Source organism: Bos taurus, chromosome 12 (genome assembly GCF_002263795.3).
Source record: "Bos taurus isolate L1 Dominette 01449 registration number 42190680 breed Hereford chromosome 12, ARS-UCD2.0, whole genome shotgun sequence".
Classification (NCBI taxonomy): domain Eukaryota; kingdom Metazoa; phylum Chordata; class Mammalia; order Artiodactyla; family Bovidae; genus Bos; species Bos taurus.
This window is the reverse complement of record NC_037339.1, coordinates 23,195,304-23,219,386: the sequence shown is the minus strand read 5'-3', so window position 1 is coordinate 23,219,386 and position 24,083 is coordinate 23,195,304. Positions and strand designations below refer to the sequence as shown.

At 40.8% G+C, this 24,083-nt stretch overlaps 1 protein-coding gene across 2 annotated transcripts in view; it reads left to right on the top strand.

Annotated features, from left to right (window-relative positions):
* The first annotated feature begins 220 nt into the window (after nucleotides 1-220).
* The window catches only part of NHLRC3 (NHL repeat containing 3), a 41,120-nt gene continuing 17,257 nt past the window's right edge, over nucleotides 221-24,083 (top strand). Inside the window, exons 1-8 of one of the 2 annotated variants that reach the window (NM_001192100.1) lie at nucleotides 236-529; nucleotides 885-1,043; nucleotides 1,336-1,483; nucleotides 3,909-4,109; nucleotides 4,809-4,900; nucleotides 6,027-6,139; nucleotides 7,092-7,319; nucleotides 8,031-8,407. In NM_001192100.1, the coding sequence (NP_001179029.1) occupies nucleotides 446-529; nucleotides 885-1,043; nucleotides 1,336-1,483; nucleotides 3,909-4,109; nucleotides 4,809-4,900; nucleotides 6,027-6,139; nucleotides 7,092-7,319; nucleotides 8,031-8,061 (1,056 nt within the window). In that variant the 5' untranslated portion in view covers nucleotides 236-445 and the 3' untranslated portion in view covers nucleotides 8,062-8,407. Of the gene's footprint in view, nucleotides 530-884; nucleotides 1,044-1,335; nucleotides 1,484-3,908; nucleotides 4,110-4,808; nucleotides 4,901-6,026; nucleotides 6,140-7,091; nucleotides 7,320-8,030; nucleotides 8,408-24,083 lie in introns of those variants that run through there. The other variant, XM_005213575.5, reaches the window with a different exon arrangement.

The following is a 24,083-nucleotide window of genomic DNA, read 5'->3' as shown; positions in this document are numbered from 1 at the left end:
GAATTGGATGCCGTAGAAGTCCTTCCCAAAGCCTGAAACTTATTTTTGGAGGGTCACGCCCTTAATTCTAGAGTTTGATTGTGCTCGGTTTTGATTGGTAAGTCCGAATGTAAAAGAATGTACGTCTAGTGGTTAAGGCATATCCACCAGCACCCTGACTTGGTGGCTTGGAAAGGTCCACAGCTAGGATGGGCGGAAGGGCGGTCACGTGGTAAGCCCGGGGCTTGTGACGCGTAAGCGGGGAGGGAACGCGCCGGGAATGCGGAGTCCCAGTGGGGACTGTGTTTCGCTCTGGTGTCCGGTGCTTTTTGGTTCTGAAACCTCGGGCATCCAGGGTAGGCGCTTTGGAGCTAAGAGCTCACTGCGGCGACGAACTGCCTGAGGCTGTCCTTCGGCCCCCAGCCGCTTGCCAGTCCTTCTCCCTCGCCAGTCTTCCCGTCCGGTCATGACGAGATTCTGGGTCTGCATAGCCGGCGCTGGCTTCTTCCTAGCGCTTCTGGTTTTGCATTCGCGGTTCTGTGCCTCTCGGGTGAGCTGGATGGTTAGGGAATGGCTTCTCGGGTAGCAGCATTCTTGGGAGGTGGTCTTGGGATGGAGATGGAGCTGGTTCTCTCACTGGCTCGTCTCAAAACTGCATCTGCGGCCGAACCGCCGACGTGTTGCCCCTTAGCGTTAAAAAGTTTGTAATGTGGTGTGTGTGTTCGGTCGTGTCTGACTCTTTGCGACCTCGTGGACTGTAGCCAGCTGGGCTCCTCCGTCCATGGGATTCTCCAGGCCCCATCCAGGGAGAGAACCTTGGTCTCCTGCATTGCAGACAGATTCTTTACCGTCTGAGCCACCAGGTAAGTACACTCTCAGTTTCCTTATTTTCTTTTCCTCCCCAGCTCCCACCACATCTGCACTTGGCTTTTAAAATTTCCTGGAGAGCTGAGGAGATTCTTTACCGGCTGGATGTGGATTGGCCGAAGTATTCAGAATACTTCACTGGAGCAACATTTTGTGTTGCAGTTGACTCCCTCAACGGATTGGTTTATGTAGGCCAGGTAAGTAAAACTGGGATTTTTGTTTTTGAAGTTATGAACGCAAAGAAAACAGCTTTCCTATGTTACTGTACTAAGTATCTATGTACGTTTATGTTACTCCAATTGTGGAGTTTGTTTTTTTAAGTTAAAGTTAGTGTTTTGGTTTTGAGCTTGATAGAGGTTAATATTGTTTGGTTTTGTAAACATTACGTCATTTCTTGGTTAATCTTTGACTTCTGTTTCTCGTTGTGAAAATAATGATTGCTTCCTTAAAACTGATCCTATCTAAGCAGTTATTTTTGTATACCTTCAGAGAGGGGATAACATCCCAAAGGTATTAGTGTTCACAGAGGATGGATATTTCCTACGATCCTGGAATTATACAGTTGACACACCTCATGGTATATTTGCGGCCAGTACACCACAGGAAAAATCCGTCTGGATCACGGATGTAGGAAGTGGTATGTGTAGTAATATCTCTTAAATTATCTTGCTAGAAACCTCCTCTTTGCCCATCTTCTTACTTGTCCATTTTAAAATCAGAGTGGCCGAATCTATTTGTAATTTATTCAGTGATTTGTGAAATCGCCTTTTGAAATTTTTGTATCGTTGTTATGTATAATTGAGACATTTAACAAGGAGGCTATCATTATTGTGATCTTTCCTTTAATTTGTCATGGGACTTTTGCATGTTAAAATATCAGTTGCTCTTCTTAGACTACTTCTGTGAAGCCAAATAAAATGGTAGTCTCTAAAAGCTAATAAATGGGGTCTTTGCCTGTTTTTTTCCTTTACCACTTGTCTGAGAGATTCTGCTGAGAAACCAGAACTGCTTTCTTGCCCAGAGTGCAAGATTTGCAGAAACTGCTGGTGGTGTGAATGCTTCTGAAGTCCTGCTGACTTCAGCATGTCTGAAACCTTTCCATTAAATAATTTTAGTAGAGTGTGCAGGCGGTGCTAGTGGTAAAGAACCCACCTGTCGATGCAGGAAACATAAGAGACTCAGGTTTGATCCGTAAGGTAGGAAGATCCCCTGGGGGAGGGCATGGCAACCCACTCCAGTATTCTTGTCTGGAGAATCCCATGGACCAGGGAGCCTGGCGAGCTATAGTCCATAAAGTTGCAGAGAGTCAGACATGACTGAAGTGACCTAGGACACACACATGCTGCCAAAGTAAGCACAGTTGAAGTTACAGCTGTGAGATAAGTGTTCAGAGATAGCTGTTGCCTGTGCTTGTGATTTAAGATAAGATGATTCAAGAGATAAGCTGGTATTATCATTTCAGGAAAGAAAGAGATCTTAAAGAAAATATTTCTAGTCTTGTGCCAGATAAGTTCATGGCTTGAAGGTCATTCTGTTTCCCCACTTTGGGTTAATTCAGATACCATTCTGGAATTAAAGAGGTCTCAGGTTTTGACAACAGTGCACTAACCATATCTGTTCTCAGTACCCAGATTTCTGAGCCTTAGTCCGTGAGTCCTTTATTTCAAGCTATATTTTGGATGGTAAGATTTTGATTAAATCAGAAAATCTTGGTTACTTCTGAGCTCATTGTTAGACCTTACTGAAGTTTGACTATTTTTGCTTCTTTTTTTTTCCCCTTTTTGGGATTCACAGTTAAAAGGAGGCCTTTACTTTTTACTTCCTTCCATTCATGTGATCCTTTTTTTATAAAATACTTCACTGGTTCCCAGAAATAAAAAGAACACACAGTTTGCTTTCATTCTTTCCATTATAGCTTGTTTTTCCATGCACAGATCTGAAGACAGTTTTTCTATTTCTTCCTATATTTCAAAGAATAAATGCTCTTTAGTTAAAACATGGCTGCATGTTAGCCATTTAAAAAAAAAAACACTATTTACGGGTATCCTTTTTCCAATTCCTTAGAGACTTTGAAGTTTGTTTTCTTTACTGTTTTGCTCTCAATTACTGCTACAAAGTTTAGCTCAAGTCTCCAAAAGAAGTATAATAAAAAGTCAAGATAGGATGTAATGCAAGCTGATTCACATTGTTTCCAGTTTATCATTTGAATGCCTACCAATTTAGTTGGTCTTGATATGCCTTCAAGTTGGTTTCTGTTAACCGCTTTATGGTTTTTTCTTGTTTATTAATATTCCAGCTTATGCTTTGCTTGTAAGATAATTTTAACTCTATGGAAAGATTTATTCCTTATTTAGGAAAGAAAAGCTAATGGATTAAATGTTGTATTTGTTTCCACTTGGAGAAAATGTGGCTTAAAAAAAGTCAGTATTGTTATAAGCCAATGTTACTTCAATTTAAAAAGAAGCTTTAAAAATTAGCATGAAAATAGATATATGTGTCTGTATTATAAAGAACTTTTTCATTGAGCTACTGAAACTGGAGATGTGCCCATGAGTAACTGAAATAACAGTTTTCAGATATAAGTTGTTCAAGTTCTTCTTGATTTTCTTTTCTTATGATTCCTTTTTCTTTTTAAATTTTACACCTGAGTATAGTTGATGAACAATGTTCTGTTCGTTTCAGGTGTGCAGCAAAGTGATTCAGTTATATGTATAGATGTAGCTTGATTGTGTTGTCCAAATCATGTTTATTGAAAGTCATAAGATTAAAAAAGTCATGTACCAGTACTTTTACATCATGAGCCTTCTGTTTTAGGAGTCAGTTCACTTTCGTTGTATTTATTTTATTTAGAATCTACTTAATTTTGGAGTACATGAGATTCTAATCTGTGAATAGAACCAATGAAGCTTTGTTGCTTGTCAAATATAATATATTTAATTATTAGCATTTAAACTTTTTATTGCTGTTTAATTTTGTCAATTTTTTTGCCCTCAGCTTACTTGAAAAATGTAAATGTTTGTGCAGTGGTTATATTTGTGAAATATGCATATTTGTCTTTATAGGATTCTATGGTCATACTATTAAAAAATACAATTCCTTTGGTGATCTTGTTCAAGTTTTGGGAACCCCAGGCAAAAAAGGCACTGGTTTGAACCCCCTGCAGTTTGATAACCCTGCGGAATTACATGTAGACGACACAGGAGATATTTACATTGTGGATGGAGATGGAGGATTGAATAACAGGTTGATCAAATTGTCCCAAGGTACGTGGCTTAGTTTTGTGTGCTGCTCTAAGAGTATGGCTCAGTTAGTTGGGTCTCATTGGTCTGACACTGTTCAGAGCTTCGGTTAGCGCCTCTGTCTTACATTGCCTTCTCTGTGTGCCCTGCGTCTTCACGCCTCCCTTTCCTCTTAGAAGGGCACTGGTCACTGGGTCCACTCTAAACCCATCATCTCCACCTCAGGATCCTTAACTGTATCTGCAAAGGCCCGGTTTCCAATAAGGTCACATTCACACCTTTGGAGATTTGAGACTTGGGCATGTCTCTTTTTTGGAGGGGTGGGGGGCGAGAGGGACATCTTCAATATGATATAGGGCATTAAAAATGGCCACCTGTGAAATTGTAATTTGTAAGCTCAGAGACAAGGTAATACCAAATAACATTGATTATGAGGGGGAACCAATTTGAAGGAGAGGTTGGCATGAACCCTAAACAATGATATTTGGGTTATGAAAAATTTAAGTGGAGAAAGCCGTTGAAGAAGCAGATTGCTTGAAACAGAGAAGGAATTTTTTTTTTAAAGCATATACATTAGACAGATTTACATAAACAGAAAGCCAAGAAGGCATAATCAGCTCAGGGTGTACTTGAATAGTTTGTAACTCATGACATACAATATAACATGCTAATGCATAAGGCATTCTACATATTGTACCGACCAGATGTGTTTACCATTTGTAGATTTTATGATCCTTTGGCTGCGTGGAGAAAATGGAACAGGACCTGCTAAGTTCAACATACCCCACAGTGTTACAGTGGATTCCACTGGTCGGGTAAATATATGGTCTGATCTCTGTGTTTGGACTGTCTGATTATATGGGGGTGGGGCATGTATCAATATATATGGATCTTGGTGTACATATGCCTGTCTGCACACCTGGATGTGTGTGTATGTTAGTGAATGTGTGTATCTCAGGGCATGTGGGCTGTTCCTCCAGGACTGGGTATACCCACGTACTCTCCTGCATAGCTCTGCAGCCCTGGGCACATGTCACTAGAAACCATTTCACTGAGACTTCCCTGGCCATCCAGTCGTTAGCCCTCCATGCCGCAAATACAGGGGGTGCAGGTTTGATCCCTCGTTGGGGAACTGGGAACCCACATGCTATTTGGGGCAGCCAAAAGATGAAGAAGAAAACAAAACCAAAAAACAAAATCCATTTCACTGTATGTATGCCATGGGTTGTATACATCAAACCCAGTACACTCAACGCCACTTAGAGCCAGTCTACCTTCCTGTATTACAGTAACAGTTCCCTGAAGAACTCAAGACAGCCTGTCGCAAACCTAAGTGAAACCTACTGTTATCATGCTTTATATGTCACTAAAATCTCTCAAGCTTCCTCTTTAAGTGCTTTGGCACTTTGAACAAACCCTCGTAAATCGGGTGGAAGTTTAAGGATGCGGTACGAGTGAACAGCTGGCTTCCCACTGGCCTCAGCCCCTAAGGATGCAGCCTGGTTTTCCACATCTTGGTCTCGTTGGCTGACCCAGGAACTAGGAGGCTGGTGAGACTCGGTGATAGCAGACACTTGTTAGAGGAGTGAGTGAATGACTGCTTCTCAGTGTCTCCTGATCCTCTGCGTGACAGTGGAGTGTTCCAGCTGTTTAGCTAGCCAGATGCTTAGCATAACAGCCAGAACATGCTAGGCTTTGGGTCAAGGCCACGTGTGGCTTTCCCATCTGTTGTAAGCTGACTCCAAAGTATTTAACCTTCTGCAGTTGAATTTAGTATCTGAAAATGGGGCTTTAACATGCTCTTCTTTGGGGTCCTCTAAGTCCTCGATGGGAGTGCTTATGAAACTGCTGAAAATAAAGTCATTTTCTCCCCCTCTTCTTTTTCCTTCCTTTTCATTATGATGTGGACATTCTCCGGTCACTGTCTTTCTGCGTTTGCAGGTGTGGGTGGCTGACCGAGGCAATAAAAGACTTCAAGTGTTTGATAAAGACACAGGGGATTGGTTGGGAGAGTGGAAGAACTGTTTCTCAGAAGAGGGGCCTTCTGCAGTCAGGTAATCATTTCTTTTTGTCTTTAAATGCTTGTTTGATTTGGTTTTTGTTAGTTTCTCTGAAGAGCTAGCTGAAAGTTTAAAATATTTGTTGTGAATTTTAAGCAGGGAAAAGGGGGAAGGAAAGAAGTACTCAGAGAACATGTAATCACGTTTCAGATTCAGGCAGAGTGCTCAGTCACTTCAGTCGTGTCAGACTCTTTGTGACCCTATGGATTGTAGCCACCAGGCTCCTCTGTCCATGCAGGCAAGAATATAGGAGCGGGTTGCCATGCCCTCCTGCAGGGGATCTTCCTGACCCAGGGATAGAACCCTTGTCTCTGGCAGTTGTGCATTGGCAGGCAGGTTCTTTACCACTAGCACCATCTAGGAACCGCACCCTGCCCCCTCGCCTCCCCCAGGCAGAGTGCAAGTGGTTAAACTCCCATGTGTTTGAGATAATAAAGGCTGGCCCTTGCAGCCGCTGTCATTGAGGAGCAGTGTATTTTTAAACATAGAATAAAAAGTAAAACCTGGAGTCTATATAGTTTCAGACCCAGCTTGACACCAATTCTCCATTAGTTTGTTTGTGTGTTATTTTTAATACTCTGCTCAATGTTATGTGGCAACCTGGATGGAAGGGGAGTTTGGGGGAGAATGGAGACATGGATATGAATGGCTGAATCCTTTCTCTGCCCACTTGAAACTACCACAACATTGTTAATCGGCTATACTTTAGTGAAAAATAAAAAGTTAAAAAAAAGTAGTAAGCTAGTCATTTTTGGCTAAGTCTATCATCACAAATCTCTTGTTCCCTCAGGGGCAGAGTCAGATCAATTTTTAAATGTCCTTTAAAAGAACCCTTCAGCAGGTGGGTCTTTTTAAGATATAATATCGTAGGGATATGTACGTGTATTGGAAAAATGAAAATTTATGTTAGTTTTGCATGGTTGATGGTGTGACATCTCCTCCTCAGGTTTACTCCTGATGGTAAATACGTGGTCGTGGCCCAGCTGAATCTGAGCCGGCTCTTAATCCTGGCGGCGCCCCCAGTAGGAAACATCGGCGACTGCTTTGTGGTCAGCACGATCCAGCTGGCCGATCAAGTCTCCCCGCATCTCTTAGAAGTCAGCAGGGAGACCGGAGCAGTCTACGTAGCTGAAATTGGAGCAAAGCAAGTGCAAAAATACATCCCCGTGAATAGGTATTTCTCTTTATTCAGTTCATAACTGTTGGTTTGTTTTTTTTTTCCTGGAGGTTTTTTTAGTTGGAAGTTCAGATCCTCAGATTCTCGAATTTGCTGTTAGATACTCTCAACTGATGTTGAGGCACAAGGATTTGTTTCCTTATTTTTGCCTGACCCCGTTGTCAGAGAGACACATGTTTTTATATCATCATGAACCAGGTTGTGGGGCATTCTTGTGATTTAGTTCCACTTGAACACGCATATGGAGAAGGCATTGGCACCCCACTCCAGTACTCTTGCCTGGAAAATCCCACGGATGGAGGAGCCTGGTAGGCTGCAGACCATGGGGTTGTGAAGAGTCGGACGCAACTGAGCGACTTCACTTTCACTTTTCCCTTTCATGCATTGGAGAAGGAAATGGCCACCCACTCCAGTATTCTTGCCTGGAGAATCCCAGGGACGGGGGAGCCTGGTGGGCTGCCATCTATGGGGTCGCACAGAGTCGGACACGACTGAAGCGACTTAGCAGAACATGCATAAGTATGTTTTAAAGAAATAACTAATGAAGAATAGGATGGGAAAGAGGGACTAGGGTAATAACCCAGTAATTTGCCCTCTAGACTCGTTTGCCCTGGAGGGGAAGCAGAGAAATTAACATGGGTTTGCAGCATAATTTATTGAATTTCATATAAGCAGCACAAACTTTCTCTTTATTTGCTTCATAAACAGTAAACTGCTTGAGAGATGGGATCTTGATTAACGAGAACCCACAGGGCGCCAGGCCCTGAAGATGCAGAGGTGAAGAGTCAGGGATGTCTGCGTGCCTTTGAGTAGCTTACAGTCCACACAACGTGACAGTGATTGGACTTCTGGAAGGAGGAGCGACAGGTCTGAGTTGAAGAGTCTTTGCAGGGGAATCAGTTTCAGCTCCAACTTGAAAAACTGAGGACAGGAAAACCATGAGTTTTGGGTAGAGAAGTTATGAAAAATTGCGCCCTTGCTATGAACCTCGGCAGGCTTTCTTTTAAAGGCCCAACTTGGCTTTGGTTGTTTAGCTCAGGGGTCCCCAGCCTTTGGGCTGGGGACAGGTTGGTACCGCCTGTCTGGTCAGCAGCAGCATTAGGTTAGAAATAAAGTGCACAAATGAATGTGATGCACTTGAATCACCCTGAAACCATCCTCCCCACCGCCCAGTCTGTGAAAAAATTGTCTTCCACGAAACTGGTCCCTGGTGCCAAAAAGGTTGGGGACCGCTGCTTTAGCTGTAAGATGCTTAATCTCAATCCTTAAACAGGAATAAAGTGGCTGGTGTCTAAGCCCTTTACCAAAAGGGATCTTAAAAATAACTAGAATGTTTTTAAAGGTAGCAAGAAAAATAGGTCCTCTTCTCGGTGCCTCTTTTCTTTTTTTCCTTTTTTTACATGACCTCTGTCCATTCCTAACTTTTGTCTACCTCAAAGAAGTTTTAGATTTATTTATATAAGAGTGTGTGCCAAACACTTGGAGCTATTAAGATGAATAATTTCCTGCTTTTTTCTTTCTGCATCTTTTTTTTAACCCGTTTGTTCTGAATATTAGCCTCCCAATTAAGACCATTTTTTCAGTTTGTTCTAGTTTATTCTTGGGTTGGCAGGAAACTTGCCATATTATAGTCTCTTTCACATCATTCTTTGCCTTTGCTCATATCAGCCTCCCTCTTTATCCTAATCATGTGTCATGTGTGTTAGTCACTCAGTCATGTCCGACTCTTTGTGACCCCACGGACTATAGCCCACCAGGTTCCTCTGTCCATGGGATTCTCCAGGCAAGTTGCCATTCCCTTCTCCAGGGGATCTTCCCGACCCAGGGGTTGAACCCAGGTCTCCTGCATTGCAGGCAGATTCTTCACTGTCTGAGCTGCCAGGAAAGCCTCTTTATCCCAGTGTTTACAGTAATCTACCAACGGGACTCTGTCCTGTGCTCCAAGGCCGTTAATAAGTGTGCTTGTGCCATCGATTAAGCTGTGTGACCTGAACCAGTCACCTTCATTTTCTCGTCAGTAAAATTGGACTGTCATTGTGTTTCCTCCTTCAGGAAGGCTGTGAGGTTCAGATGTGCAATAGTGAGGTTCACGTGTGCAATAGGTACAGATGTGCCCTTTGAATTCTGTAGTTCCAAGTACATTGAAGGCGTCTTGTTAGAAAAGGTCCTTCTAAATGTGCTGTTTACCTGATACCAGCTATCAGTTTTGCCTTAATTTTGCATTTATTAAAATGCCATAAATTTATGCAGTTAGCCAAATAATAAATCTACTTGGAGGAAAATAAATAATTTGAGGTTTTGTTTGTTTTGCTTTCAAGTCAGCTCAAGAAGTGCAAATGTCTCTTTGAAGGAATATGGGTTTGATTTTTGTCATTTCAAAAATGTTGTATTTAACTTTGTTTTACGCCAGATTCTTACACAACTTGCCGAAAGTAATATTTGCGTGGACCCTGCTAAACGTGTTTATTAGCATGCTTGTAATCCTGGTATTTCACCTTTTTTCTCTGGATTAATAGTTAAATTAATTGAGAAATGCGTTGTATTTTCTGTTAAATAAAAATTTTGCAAAGAAAATGCAGTATTGTCTGGTTTTCCAATTAACGTTTGATTCTGTTGTTATAAAAGCAGTCTATAATTATGCCATTGAATAATTTCAGCGATCATGAAATCACTGGTTGATACTGAGAGTATATCCTCCTCTTCATTCACACGTGAAGTGAGGGCTGAAGTGGGTAAATATTGGGAGAGGTTGTGGCTTTAAGATGGTGGGTGGGTACAGATGATAGTGGTAACTACGTCTATTTTTGCTTTAGAAATGGAATCTCTTTATGCCTCTACCATCTAGATCTGTTCTGGGAGAGAGGGGTAGGGTGTTCTAAGTTGGAAAACCAGGGGTAATCCTGCTATTGTGTTAAAGTCCTATAAATCTTAATTATGTTGAGTTGGTTCATAGTGCTTTTCAGGTCTACTGTATCCTTCTACTTTTCTGTCTATTCATTCTATTAATTTTTGAGAGTTTGATATTGAAATTAAGATAAAACTCTTAATTTATCTACTAAAAAATGATTGTAATATATAGTGGCACTGTATGTAACTTTGTTCTATATTTTCCAAGTCTCCTGTAAATGTATTACCATATTTTCATAATTTAAAAAATAAAAAAGAATGAAAAATTAAAAAAAAAAAAACCAAGGCTAAAAAAAAAGAAAACCAAGGCTACAGGTAATCTTTCTTAACCTCCACTAAAGCATTGAGCCTTTAGATGGGAATGTTTGTCCAGCAAAGCATACATGCAGTCTGATGAGAAGCTAAGGAGACCTATATACTTTGTAAAGCTCAGGCCATATTAAAGAACAACTTCAAGCAATGAGGCTGCTAGGTCAAAAGTAGTCAAGGCTCTACTTCCATTTTGCCTTTGTTGATTTTAAACATTACTGGATTTTAAAATAGGATCGATTGGAAAGCCAACATTAAAACAGGAAACTCAGGTTTTTGCTCCTCAGCCTCAGGAGAGTAAATCCAAATCAGTCTTTTGTAGAGAGTCAGAATAAATCAAGTTTATTTATTCAACAGAAATGTTTGAAACAATGTATAAATGAAGACACTTGGGTGAGTATCATCTGCCCCAGCTCTTCGAACTACCTAGTTTGTAAAACAAAGCATGCTTGCTTTTCAGCTTTTCTGGAAGGGGCCATTTGACGCTTGTGTTACCTTCTTGATACGCAAGAGGGCAGCAGAGTCCTGCTTATGATAAGCATTTCTTGCAATCAAAGTGGGCATCTTTATACTTGACCTATACGTGACCTTCTTTATATTTCTGATTTTTTAAAATCTGAGGCTGTAGTGTTAACCATACTTTTAATTTTCCTTCAGCTTTTTTGCATCTTGAGGAAATTGGTTTATAGGTAACATCTTCCAAGGGTTGTTGGAAATATTTACTGCTTTACTGAACGTTTCCATGCTTAAGAAAAAAAGGGTTAAATCTTTTCAGTAACTCAAACTAATATCCAGAAGTGAATAACTCATTTTAAATATTTAAAATTGTAACCTGAAGGCGTACTTAGTACAATAGAAAATGTATCTGTTACCAGAAAGTTATTCTTTTTCTTCCTACTAGCTTTGTTGTTGTGTTTAACAATTTTGCCATGTGGTTGCTGACTCTTACCGATAAGAAAGATGGATTATTTTATAGAGAGGCCCAGGGATTTATCCACTGTGCACTTACCCATAGAATTCCTGAGTGTATTAAGTAAATCAATCCTCTGAACGTTTAATGACATTTAATGTAGATACTCTCTTAGTATGTAAGACCTGAATGGAATTTGGACAATGGAAAATAGCACTCTTCGGAACTTTTGTTTCTTCCATTGTAAGCAAGAAATGATGCTGTTATGATTCACTTCTGCTTCTGTGATATTTGTGAAGAAAAGACATGGCGTAACACGTGAAACAAGCATGTTTTGAAATGAGCATCTTGTTAAGTGGAATCTTTTGGATTAAATCTTTTAAAAGGTAGATTAAATTACCTTTGTAACGTCTTACAACAGTGTCATATCCTAAACTTGCTCCTCAGTTTTCGGCCACTTCATTCTCAAGAAAGAGAATGGTAGTAGCATGGTCCAGATCTCAGATTTATTCTTTACCAGAGTCAATGATAAAATCGATGTGTTAAAGTACTATAATGTGTTAAATTTTTTCCCCATAAGACTTTTACATACAAATGGCCACAATCACCAAAGTTTATGTAACATTTTACTTTAAATGTACAAGAGTATTTTAATGATTTGATGTTTACTGTATTTAAATACTAATTTTTAATTAACTAAAGGGATATAGGAACTATGTATACATTTGGTTTTGATCACTAATTTTAAAATTTTATCCAGTTTTTTTCTTTGTGTTTTCTGTGTGTGTGTATGTGTGTTTAAATAAATTTGTAAAGAGCATTATGCCCAAATAGGTCAAAACAACTGTATCAAAAAAATTAACTGTAAATTACCATGGCTGAATGCAAGTTATATACATTTAAAGACTCATGGAGGAAAGCCTTATTTGGCAACACATTGTCTAAAAAAGATTTGAAAGCTTTGTTGGCCAAAAGTATTACAAGCCTTGTTAGGAAACAAGATTGCAACAATCTTGTTGCAATCTCAGATAACAGTAGGTATAAATATAATGGCAAGTTTATAAGACAGGATAGTCTGTGATCCTGGTAAACAGATCTGAGGTCTTGAAGTTTCCTTTGGAATGCCACATTTTAAGGGAAAACCTCAACAAATAGACTCCAGTCCCAAAGCAGGTGACCAAGATAACACAGTTAGGAAATACTTCTGAGACCTTGTAAGGTGATCCTGTAGTAGTAAACGACTCAGTGAGCTTTCCTCTAGAACTAAGCCAATGAACAGAAATAGCACAGTAGCCATTGGCCCAGCCCAATGAAAGAAAGTGAAGTGAAAGTCCCTCTGTTGTGTCAGACTTTGCGACCCCATAGACTATATACAGTCCATGGAATTCTCCAGGCCAGAATGCTGGAGTCGGTAGTCTTTCCCTTCTCCAGGGGATCTTCCCAACCCAGGGATCAAACCCAGGTCTACCCACATTGCAGGCAGATTCTTTACCAGCTGAGCCACAAGGTTAGCCCAAGAATACTGAACTGGGTAGCCTATTCCCTTTCCAGTAGATCTTCCCAACCCAGGAATCAAACGGGTTTCCTGCATTGCAGGCAGATTCTTTACCAACTGAGCTATGAGGGAAGCCCTTAGCATTGCAATGGACTGTGTTAATACTGCAAGTGGTAAAGCTTATTGGTACAGAACTTGAAACCTGGAGTTGGTTTGACCTGAGTTCTGATCCAGGCCCTGCCACTTACTGTATCATTTTGAGGCTCTGCTTCATTTTTCTGATTTGTGAAATGGAAATAATAGTATTTTCCTCATAGGATTCTCGTGAATACAAATAAGATCATGCTTGGAGAGCATTATACTCAGTCCCCAACACACAGGAAGTACTTACCAAGCCTGGAGAGAGTCTCCTGCAGTATTTAAGCCAGAGATGGGCAGCCATGCCACCTTGAACCCTTACACTGGGAAGAGGACCCTCCCTATTTATAACTCCTGTGTTTAGTCACAGTATTGAAAACTAAACGTATAGTTGTGATAGACTAAGGTACCTATCACATAGAAATTGCTATTTTTTTAAAAAAACAGACTGTTCAGTTTGCATTAAAGCTATTTATCAAACCATCAGCCAGTTACCAGGAATCCAGTGATCAGATCAGATCAGTCGCTCAGTCTTGTCCGACTCTTTGCGACCCCATGAATCGCAGCACGCCAGGCCTCCCTGTCCATCACCAACTCCCGGAGTTCACTCAGACTCATGTCCATCGAGTCAGTGATGCCATCCAGCCATCTCATCCTCTGTCGTCCCCTTCTCCTCCTGCCCCCAATCCCTCCCAGCATCAGAGTCTTTTCCAGTGAGTCAACTCTTCGCATGAGGTGGCCAAAGTACTGGAGTCTCAGCTTTAGCATCATTCCTTCCAAAGAAATCCCAGGGCTGATCTCTTTCAGAATGGACTGGTTGGATCTCCTTGCAGTCCAAGGGACTCTCAAGAGTCTTCTCCAACACCACAGTTCAAAAGCATCAATTCTTCGGCGCTCAGCTTTCTTCACAGTCCAACTCTGACATCCATACATGACCACAGGAAAAACCATAGCCTTGACTAGACGGACCTTTGTTGGCAAAGTAATGTCTCTGCTTTTGAATATGCTATCTAGGTTGGTCATAACTTTCCTTCCAAGGAGTAAGCGTCTTTTAATTTCATGGCTGCAGTCACCATCTGCAGTGATTTTGGAGCCCCAAAAAATAAAGTCTGACACTGTTTCCACTGTTTCCCCATCTATTTCTCATGAAGTGATGGGACCGGATGCCATGATCTTCGTTTTCTGAATGTTGAGCTTTAAGCCAACTTTTTCACTCTCCACTTTCACTTTCATCAAGAGGCTTTTGAGTTCCTCTTCACTTTCTGCCATAAGGGTGGTGTCATCTGCATATCTGAGGTTATTGATATTTCTCCCGGCAATCTTGATTCCAGCTTGTGTTTCTTCCAGTCCAGCGCTTTTCATGATGTACTCTGCATATAAGTTAAACAAGCAGGGTGACAATATACAGCCTTGACGAACTCCTTTTCCTATTTGGAACCAGCCTGTTGTTCCATGTCCAGTTCTAACTGTTGCTTCCTGACCTGCATACAAATTTCTCAAGAGGCAGATCAGGTGGTCTGGTATTCCCATCTCTTTCAGAATTTTCCACAGTTATTGTGATCCACACAGTCAAAGGCTTTGGCATAGTCAATAAAGCAGAAATAGATGTTTTTCTGGAACTCTGTTGCTTTTTCCATGATCCAGTGATAGGCAGGGTCAATTTTCTGGAATTTACATTCTGCTTGGGGGGAACAGAACAGTTTGAGTGGAACAATAAGACATTAGAATTTGTGGTGCATGTTAACGCTTGATTGGCTAAATAAACACCCATCCCCAGTCTGCTTTACCTTTTACCACCTTAGATACTGGAAGAGCTAGGTGCTTGCTTCCTCAGCTTTGCGGCATCTAGAGGTGATGTGTTATGGTCTGGCCAATGTGGCCCTGGGACTTGGGGAAGATCATCTGGTTTCTTTGACTTAGAAAAATGTATCTTTAGTACCATCTTCTCTCTTGAACTTAAATGTGATGCCTGGAGTGACAGCAGCCCTTTTGGAACTATAAAGCAACAGACCAATACTCTTAAGGAAGGCAGAACGCTGGAAGGAGCCTGGATTTTTATGATTGGGAAATTACCAAACTGGTCTTCTAGTTCCTTTCTCCAGACTTATGATGTGAGATAATTAAATATTTTAGTTACTTAAGCCTCTGTTAGTTGAATATTTTCTTGCAGGTTAAATTATTCCTAAGAAATGCAGTGTTGAATTAACCTGTATTAATTTGGGAAGGATGGATGTTTTTTATGGTTTTAAGGGTCTGTATCTAAGAAAATAAGTCACTCTGCTTTTGTGTCTTATGTCCTTTCATAAGATTGTATTGGTGTTTTTTTAAAAAAAAAAAAAATACACATCCCAGACCTTTCTTTTGAGACACATTTTGATTCTTGTGTCGAATTTATCCTGTATGTTTATTTATAGTAGTTACTATAGTAGGATTTTTTTCCCCCATTTCCAATTAGTTTTTGGTGATACAGAGAAAAAGTATCAATTATTTTTACATATATCTACTCACCTTTATAAGTCTTACTCATCTTAATTAGTTATTGGAGATATTCAGATATTCTAGGTATACCACTCTGAAAGTAAGGGTGAGTATACATCTTTCAATATTTTTATTGCTTGTTTGATTTTTAAACTTTTATTGCATTAGGTACACTATTCAAAACAATGGTGAATGATAGTCATGGTATGGAACATCCTTATTTCTGATTTTAATGGAAATGGTACTTCACCAGTTTATACAGTATTTGCTATTAAATTTTGATAATTTTAATAAGGTTTTTCAATGTCTTGGATTTTTCTTTTGAGGGGGAGGGCATAGGATCTTAGTTTCCCCACCAAGGGTTGAACCTAGGCTGCTGCAGTGAAAGCACTGAGTCTTAACCACCGGACCACCAGGGAATTCCCGTCTTCGAATTTTATTAAAAATACTTGGTTTTATAAAATGGTTTTGGGGATTGATGTTTGCAATATGTTAATTAAAGTTATAGTATTTTCCACATTTATTGTTGGAAAAAAATTTACTTGCTCATAATTTCTTGCTTGGGATTTTATTCTTGAAAGAAAGAGGGCAGTAGAGTTCCATTTATATACACTTCATTATATACACTTCCACCCATTTTCAAAAGGAATTTGAGTTTCTTCACAATAAAATGTTTTAAGTATGTTAATATAATGTCAAAACTTGTGTGAGATGAGGAAAGCACATTTATTCAAAACCTAGGTTAATAATAGGTACAGCAATTAAGCAGTAAGTTAATTCTAAACTCTCTTGTAGCCATAGTAAAGAAGGAAACATGAATATGAAATTTTCATCTGATACAAGGAAGTAGATCTGTTTTTAAGAAACAAAAACTTTTCCCCCAACTTTTCTCCTCATGAGAAGACTGAAAAGGGACACAGAGGTGTGATAAAGACACGAGCTACCCAGGTCACCTGTGTTCCCTCCTCCCCCATCAGTAGACTTCCAGAACCCGGAAGACTTGCCAGGGGATGAGTGAGCTCCTGGGCTTGGGTGTGAAATTTAAGGCTCGCCAAAACACTCATCAAGATAAATGATATTTTAAGGCAGTATTTTTTTTCTTTTAATGCAGAAAACCTCTGATGAAGAAAGTATCAGACTTTTAAATAAATACAGGATTCGGCAAGATATGTATGAGGTTGAGGCAATGGAGGCCACGTTATACAAGTGGAGGGTTAGATCCTACTTTCTTTTTTTTTTTAAGTTTTTGGCCATGCCATGAAGCCTGTGGGTCCCAGTTCCCCTACCAAGGATGGAGTCTGTTCCCTCAGCAGTGAAAGCATAGTCTTAACCACTGGACCACCAGGGAAGTCCCTAGTTTACTTTTCTGTTGTACCTAGTTTATTTACTTTGTGTTGAACCTGATACCCCAGCAGTGAAAGCCCAGACCTCCAAGGACGTCCCTGGATCCTACTTTAATTCAAAATGTTGATATTGTCTTCATTTTTTGTAGCTTTGAATTTTAGAATGTTGTATTAAAATATTACTTACCTTGATTACCATATTTTGAGCACCCCGTTAAATTTTGTGCCCAAGCAGAGGGCCTCACTTGCCTCACCCTCATCTGAATTTTTGGAAGAAAAGAGACTGGAAAACCGATCGGAGCCTGAGGAATAGTCCTGGGGACTGACAAAAGAAAGACAAAGGAAGCCTCACTAAGAACGTCCCAGATCAGACTCCTTTTCATGCATTATTTCATCTACAATTACTCCCCAAGGCAGCTATTAGCATAATGGTTTATCTAAGGAACCGAGTGTCAATGTGGAAGAGTAGAAAGCAACCGAACGTGGTTTCACCCAAGATCTACGGGCCCCAAGAGCCTTGCTGTTCCCACTGTTCATAACAGGTGCCTCCTCGTGCTCAGCAGAATTCTTGACATTTGCTCCACCTTTCAGGTCAGAAGCTCTACCGTGTGAAGACAAAAATCACAATGAGAAATTTCACTTGAAGCTGCCTGAGATTTTAAACCCTAGCTTTTCTCCTCCTGACGCTCTCTAAAAAATAACTCTTCTTCCTGAGTTGCTTGTATGTTCAAGTAAGAAGCTTCTGACAGAGTGGTGGTGGGATGCGCCCTTCTCTGTATTGGTCTGCCACGTGCTGGGCCACAGCATTGCTGAGACAGAAAGAGCTGTCAGTTAAGTGAGTCCAGTGGCCGTGTACACTTGTGTTATAAATCTAGCCAGTTACGGTAATTCATATTGGGTGTGGTGAGAAGAGAACTGTGTTTGGAGTCTGAAGTGAAGTTGACTGCCAATACGTGATTTTGAATCATTCATTTCTCTAGGGTTTCAGATTCCTTTTGTATGGGATTTTTTCCATGAAAATATGATTGTGTAAAATCCTGCCTTCTTTTAAGCCCACCTGATCCATTGATTTCAGTGTTGACCATCTGGTGATGTCCATGTATAGAGTCTTCTCTTGTGTTGTTGGAAGAGGGTGTTTGCTATGACCAGTGCGTTCTCCTGGCAAAACTCTATTAGTCTTTGCCCTGCTTCATTCCATATTCCAAGGCCAAATTTGCCTGTTACTGCAGGTGTTTCTTGACTTCCTACTTTTGCATTCCAGTCCCCTATAATGAAAAGGACATCTTCTTTGGGTGTTAGTTCTAAAAGGTCTTGTAGGTCTTCATAGAACCATTCAACTTCAGCTTCTTCAGCGTTACTCGTTGGGGCATAGACTTGGATTACTGTAATATTGAATGGTTTGCCTTGGAAACAAACAGAGATCATTCTGTCATTTTTGAGATTGCATCCAAGTACTGCCTTTCGGACTCTTTTGTTGACCATGATGGCCACTCCATTTCTTCTGAGGGATTCCTGCCCGCAGTAGTAGATATAATGGTCATCTGAGTTAAATTTACCCATTCTAGTCCATTTCAGTTCGCTGATTCCTAGAATGTCGACATTCACTCTTGCCATCAACTTCCTGATGTTCAAGCTGGTTTTAGAAAAGGCAGAGGAACCAGAGATCAAATTGCCAACATCTGCTGGATCATGGAAAAAGCAAGAGAGTTCCAGAAAAGCATCTATTTCTGCTTTATTGACTATGCCAAAGCCTTTGACTGTGTGGATCACAATAAACGGTGGAAAATTCTGAAAGAGATGGGAATACCAGAACACCTGATCTGCCTCTTGAGAAATTTGTATGCAGGTCAGGAAGCAACAGTTAGAACTGGACATGGAACAACAGGCTGGTTCCAAATAGGAAAAGGAGTTTGTCAAGGCTGTATATTGTCACTGTGTTTATTTAACTTATATGCAGAGTACATCATGAGAAACGCTGGACTGGAAGAAACACAAGCTGGAATCAAGATTGCCGGGAGAAATATCAATAACCTCAGATATGCAGATGACACCACCCTTATGGCAGAAAGTGAAGAGGAACTCAAAAGCCTCTTGATGAAAGTGAAAGTGGAGAGTGAAAAAGTTGGCTTAAAGCTCAACATTCAGAAAACGAAGATCATGGCATCCGGTCCCACCACTTCATGAGAAATAGATGGGGAAACAGTGGAAACAGTGTCAGACTTTATTTTTCTGGGCTCCAAAATCACTACAGGTGGTGACTGCAGCCATGAAATTAAGAGACGCTTACTCCTTGGAAGGAAAGTTATGACCAACCTAGATAGCATATTCAAAAGCAGAGACATTACTTTGCCAACAAAGGTCCGTCTAGTCAAGGCTATGGTTTTTCCTGTGGTCATGTATGGATGTCAGAGTTGGACTGTGAAGAAGGCTGAGCGCCGAAGAATTGATGCTTTTGAACTGTGGTGTTGGAGAAGACTCTTGAGAGTCCCTTGGACTGCAAGGAGATCCAACCAGTCCATTCTGAAGGAGATCAGCCCTGGGATTTCTTTGGAAGGAATGATGCTAAAGCTGAAACTCCAGTACTTTGGCCACCTCATGCGAAGAGTTGACTCACTGGAAAAGACTCTGATGCTGGGAGGGATTGGGGGCAGGAGGAGAAGGGGATGACAGAGGATGAGATGGCTGGATGGCATCACCGACTCGATGGACATGAGTCTGAGTGAACTCCGAGAGTTGGTGATGGACAGGGAGGCCTGGCGTGCTGCGATTCACGGGGTCGAAAAGAGTCGGACACGACTGAGCGACTGATCTGATCTGATCTGATCCATTGATGAAGAAAGTACATTGTGATTTCAACATTCACATGGGGAACCTGGGCTCAGTAAATACTTCTACCAATTGCTAAATGTAAATAAGGCATGCAGCCTATCTTGATCAAACCTATCGATAAATGACTGCATAGGGCTAGCTCCACTAATGACTTCATTACTGCTTTTTGTGGTGATCACTGGGACATCTATCAGGATTGTCCTGTCATAAATAGAGGATTGCTATGAATAAATGCATTGTTGTTCGTCTTGTTTGTACAAGTTCTTTTGTGAACCATAACCATTGCCTAAGAAATCATTTGACTTCCAAAAACTAACGTTTTAAGAATCAGACTGGACATAGTCTTTCAAGCAGAATTAATCAAATAGCTCTTTGCACCTTAAGAGCTGAGGCACAGTTTGGTTGTATTTCTTTCACTTTTGTATACCCAAAGCCAGGAACAGTGCCTGGCTGATAGTGGGTTCCTCCGAAGACAAAACATAGTTGTTTTTGCTTGTTTATTCTATGCTTAAGAAAAATAAACACTCCAAACATTAGGATCACAAGCCTCTCACCCAGATAAATATATGCCCTTTGGCAAATAGGGCATGAAACAGAGCGTTCACCTTGAAGAGAAAGAGTTGGACCCAGAAAAACTGGTGATTGATGTTAATCAAGTTTTGCCTTATTGTAGCTTATTTAGATCAAAGGCTAATCCTTGCTATTTAGCTCCATTTTCTAACATTTAAGTATTTAATCTTTTAGGAGGATTTTCTTTGGAGGAATTCATTCCTTCAACAAATATATTATTTCGGATATACAGGGTCTTAAAAATGTTGAAGACACTCTCTTTAAGGATATCACAGGCTAATGGATAATAGAAACGTGTAAGGAAAGAGTTAAATGCAGTTAAATGCAATTAAAGGAATATATTCAAGCAGAATATGGGCATACATTGGCAATGTTTAACTTATTTCCTGAGTCTAGGAGAATTTAGTAAAGAAGCTTGAAATTGATGTAAAGGATGAGTAGGAGTTCTCCAGGTAGAAAAAGAAGAGAGAGACATTCCAGAACCAGGGAAAGAATCTGCAAAAATATATAGGGACAGAATCACATAACAAACCTGCATGGGTGCTTAGTCGTGTCTGACTCTTTGTGACCCCATGGATTGTAGCCCACCAGCTCCTCTGTCCATGGGATTTTCAAGGCAAGAATACTGGAGTGGATTGCCATTTCCTTCTCAAGGGACCCTTCCCGACCCAGGGATGGAACCTGGGTCTCTTGTACATTGGCAGGCAGATTCTTTACTACTGCAACACCTGGGAGCCGTAACAAATTTAGGGGGTTATACATAGCTTAGTATGGCTGGAACAAAAGATTTTTTGAGATGGTGGGAGATTGCACAGAGAATTAAGTCAGGGACCAGGTAATAGTCCCTGACACCAGGGAACTCTGTGTCTGCTTGCTGAGTGTTGACTGGATTCTCCTAATCGGAAGCTCTCCACAGTCCTGAAAGATATAAGGTACGGTGGGGGTCATGTTCCCATCAGTATGAGTGGATCCTGCAGAGTGCTTCATTTCCTTTCATCCATGGAATTTGGTTTGGCTTCTTCCTCTAAGAATTTCAAACTTGGCTGTGCATTAGAATCTTCTAGTCGTAACTTTTAAAAAATACACATTTCTCTTTCTCTTCCACGTCTTCCATCAAATCAACGTACTGAGCAGTCCCAACCAGCCATCCCTGAACTCATGTTTAGGGGCTTCTTAAGTGGAGAGACATTGACAAATGTGAAACAGAGGTTTAATGTCAAGGTAAAATTTACTACTTGGGGAAGGTCACATTGTCACTGTGGGCTTTTCCAGTGGCTCAGTGGAAAGGAATCTGTGTTCAATGCAGGAGACCTGGGTTCGGTCCCTGGATTGGGAAGATTCCCTGGAGGAGGAAATGGCTGCCCACTCCAGTGTTTTTGCCTGGAGAATCCCATGGACAGAGGAGCCTGATGGGCTATAGTCCATGGGGTTGCAGAGGAATCAGACACGACTTAGTGACTAAACAGCAACATTGTCACTGCAAGTAGGATATTTGAGAAGGAAGATAAAAGGCACAAATGACCAATGGCAGGGATTCTCCAAATCATTGTCATAGTTTAGGCCAACTATAAAGAGGGTCTGAACTAAAGCAATCGGATATAAGGAAGGAAGTAAAAATGAGTGATCTTAATGACTTTAGAATCTATGGCACTTGGATTCCATAGAACTGTATGGAGAGAGAGATAGTAAGGGATTAAGAGTGACTCCAGATGTCCAACTTGAGTTTTATGGAAAAGGAAATGGAAGATTCTTAACAACTTTGGAGAAAATGGCAATGACCTTAATTTGGGACATTGTTTCAATTTGAGATGTTTGTGGTATATTTATCATCACATTTCTTACAGACAGTTGTATATCCCAGCCTAGAGTTCTGGAAAGAGGTCTGGGCTGAGGATAGGAATTTGGGGGACATCTTTGCTTACGTATAAGTGGAAGTGAAACCAGTAGGTGATGTCACTCAGAGTGGAAAGAGTAACAGAAGACTGAGAACCAAAGTCTGAGTCAAATTTTAAGAGGAGCTTAAGAGAGAAGAGTTAGCAAAGGACACGGAAAAGGATCAGCCAGAATGATGGGAAGAAATCCAAGAGAGAGCAACATGACCAAAGTCACAGGAGCCAAAAGAATAACTTCAAGAAGAGGATGTGGTCAGCACTTAAAAACATGCTTAAGACACATCAGATGAAATGACCATTTGGTGAGCAAAGAGAAGGTTGTTAGCAACTTTAGTGACAGCAATTTCAGTTTAACAATTAGGAAAAATGAGCCAATTAGCTGTGGGTTGAGAAATCAACTGGAAGTAAAGAAGAGATAAGGAAGGAGCGGTTACTTTTTTAAGAAGTTTGCCTAAAAAGAGACATAGAGTGGTAGCTAGCTAGAAAAGATACAGAATTGAATGCACATATGTGTCTGGTTTTCACATGAGAGAATAGTAAAGATTTGCTGAGAGGAAGACAGAGTTTGAAATTTTCAGTGAAAGGATAATTGATAGAGGAAGAGAAGGGAGTCTGGAATGCGGAGTGGGGTTTACCCTAGTTTTCCTTATGGTTTCATCTCCTTCCAGTTATTTGGGGAAAACAAGAGACTGTACCATAGAAAAAGGGAAATTTTCTTTTTTCTTATCTCCCCACCTGTATCTTCCCACTTTCTTCTCTAAAGTGACTCCATCCCACTTGCGCTCCCTTTACACTTTGAAGACATACCTTTCATAGGCACAGAGATTTTGTGGCGTTTTATGTGGTAGCATGATAAAAGTATTGTCAATAAAAGTGTGGTAGTGATTAGTATAAATTCCTCATTCAAAACACACAAAACCATTGACTTAACCTCCAAAACAAGGTAGAATTGAAGTTACTATTCATTCAATGACCTTACGAAGATCATGGCATCTGGTCCCATCACTTCATGGGAAATAGATGGGGAAACAGTGGAAACAGTGTCAGACTTTATTTTTTGGGCTCCAAAATCACTGCAGATGGTGACTGCAGCCATGAAATTAAGAGACGCTTACTCCTTGGAAGGAAAGTTATGACCAACCTAGATAGCATATTCAAAAGCAGAGACATTACTTTGCCAACAAAGGTCCATCTAGTCAAGGCTATGGTTTTTCCAGTAGTCATGTATGGATGTGAGAGTTGGACTGTGAAGAAAGCTGAGTGCCAAAGAACTGATGCTTTTGAAGTGTGGTGTTGGAGAAGACTCTTGAGAGTCCCTTGGACTGCAAGGAGAGCCAACCAGTCCATTCTAAAGGAGATCAGTCCTGGGATTTCTTTGGAAGGAATGATGCTAAAGCTGAAACTCCAGTACTTTGGCCACCTGATGCAAAGAGTTGACTCATTGGAAAAGACTCTGATGCTGGGAGGGATTGGGGGCAGGAGGAGAAGGGGACGGCAGAGGATGAGATGGCTGGATGGCATCACTGACTCGATGGATGTGAGTCTGAGTGAACTCCGGGAGTTGGTGATGGACAGGGAGACCTGGCGTGCTGCAATTCATGGGGTCGCAAAGAGTCGGACACGACTGAGAGACTGAACTGAACTGAACTGAAAGTGCACTTTTTATTTTTTGCTGCATCACAGAAATTGGCAGTCATCCTTCCCAAACATACTTTTTCCTGTTACCCTTGAGAGTATTTTTTAAAAATTATGTATTTATTGGCTGCACGGGGTCTTCGTTGTGGTGTAAGGGCTTCTCATTCCAGTGGTCTCTGTGGCAAAGCATGAGCTCTGGGGCATGGGGGCTTCGGTAGCTTTGGTGTAGGGGCTCAGTAGTTGCAGCTCCTGGGC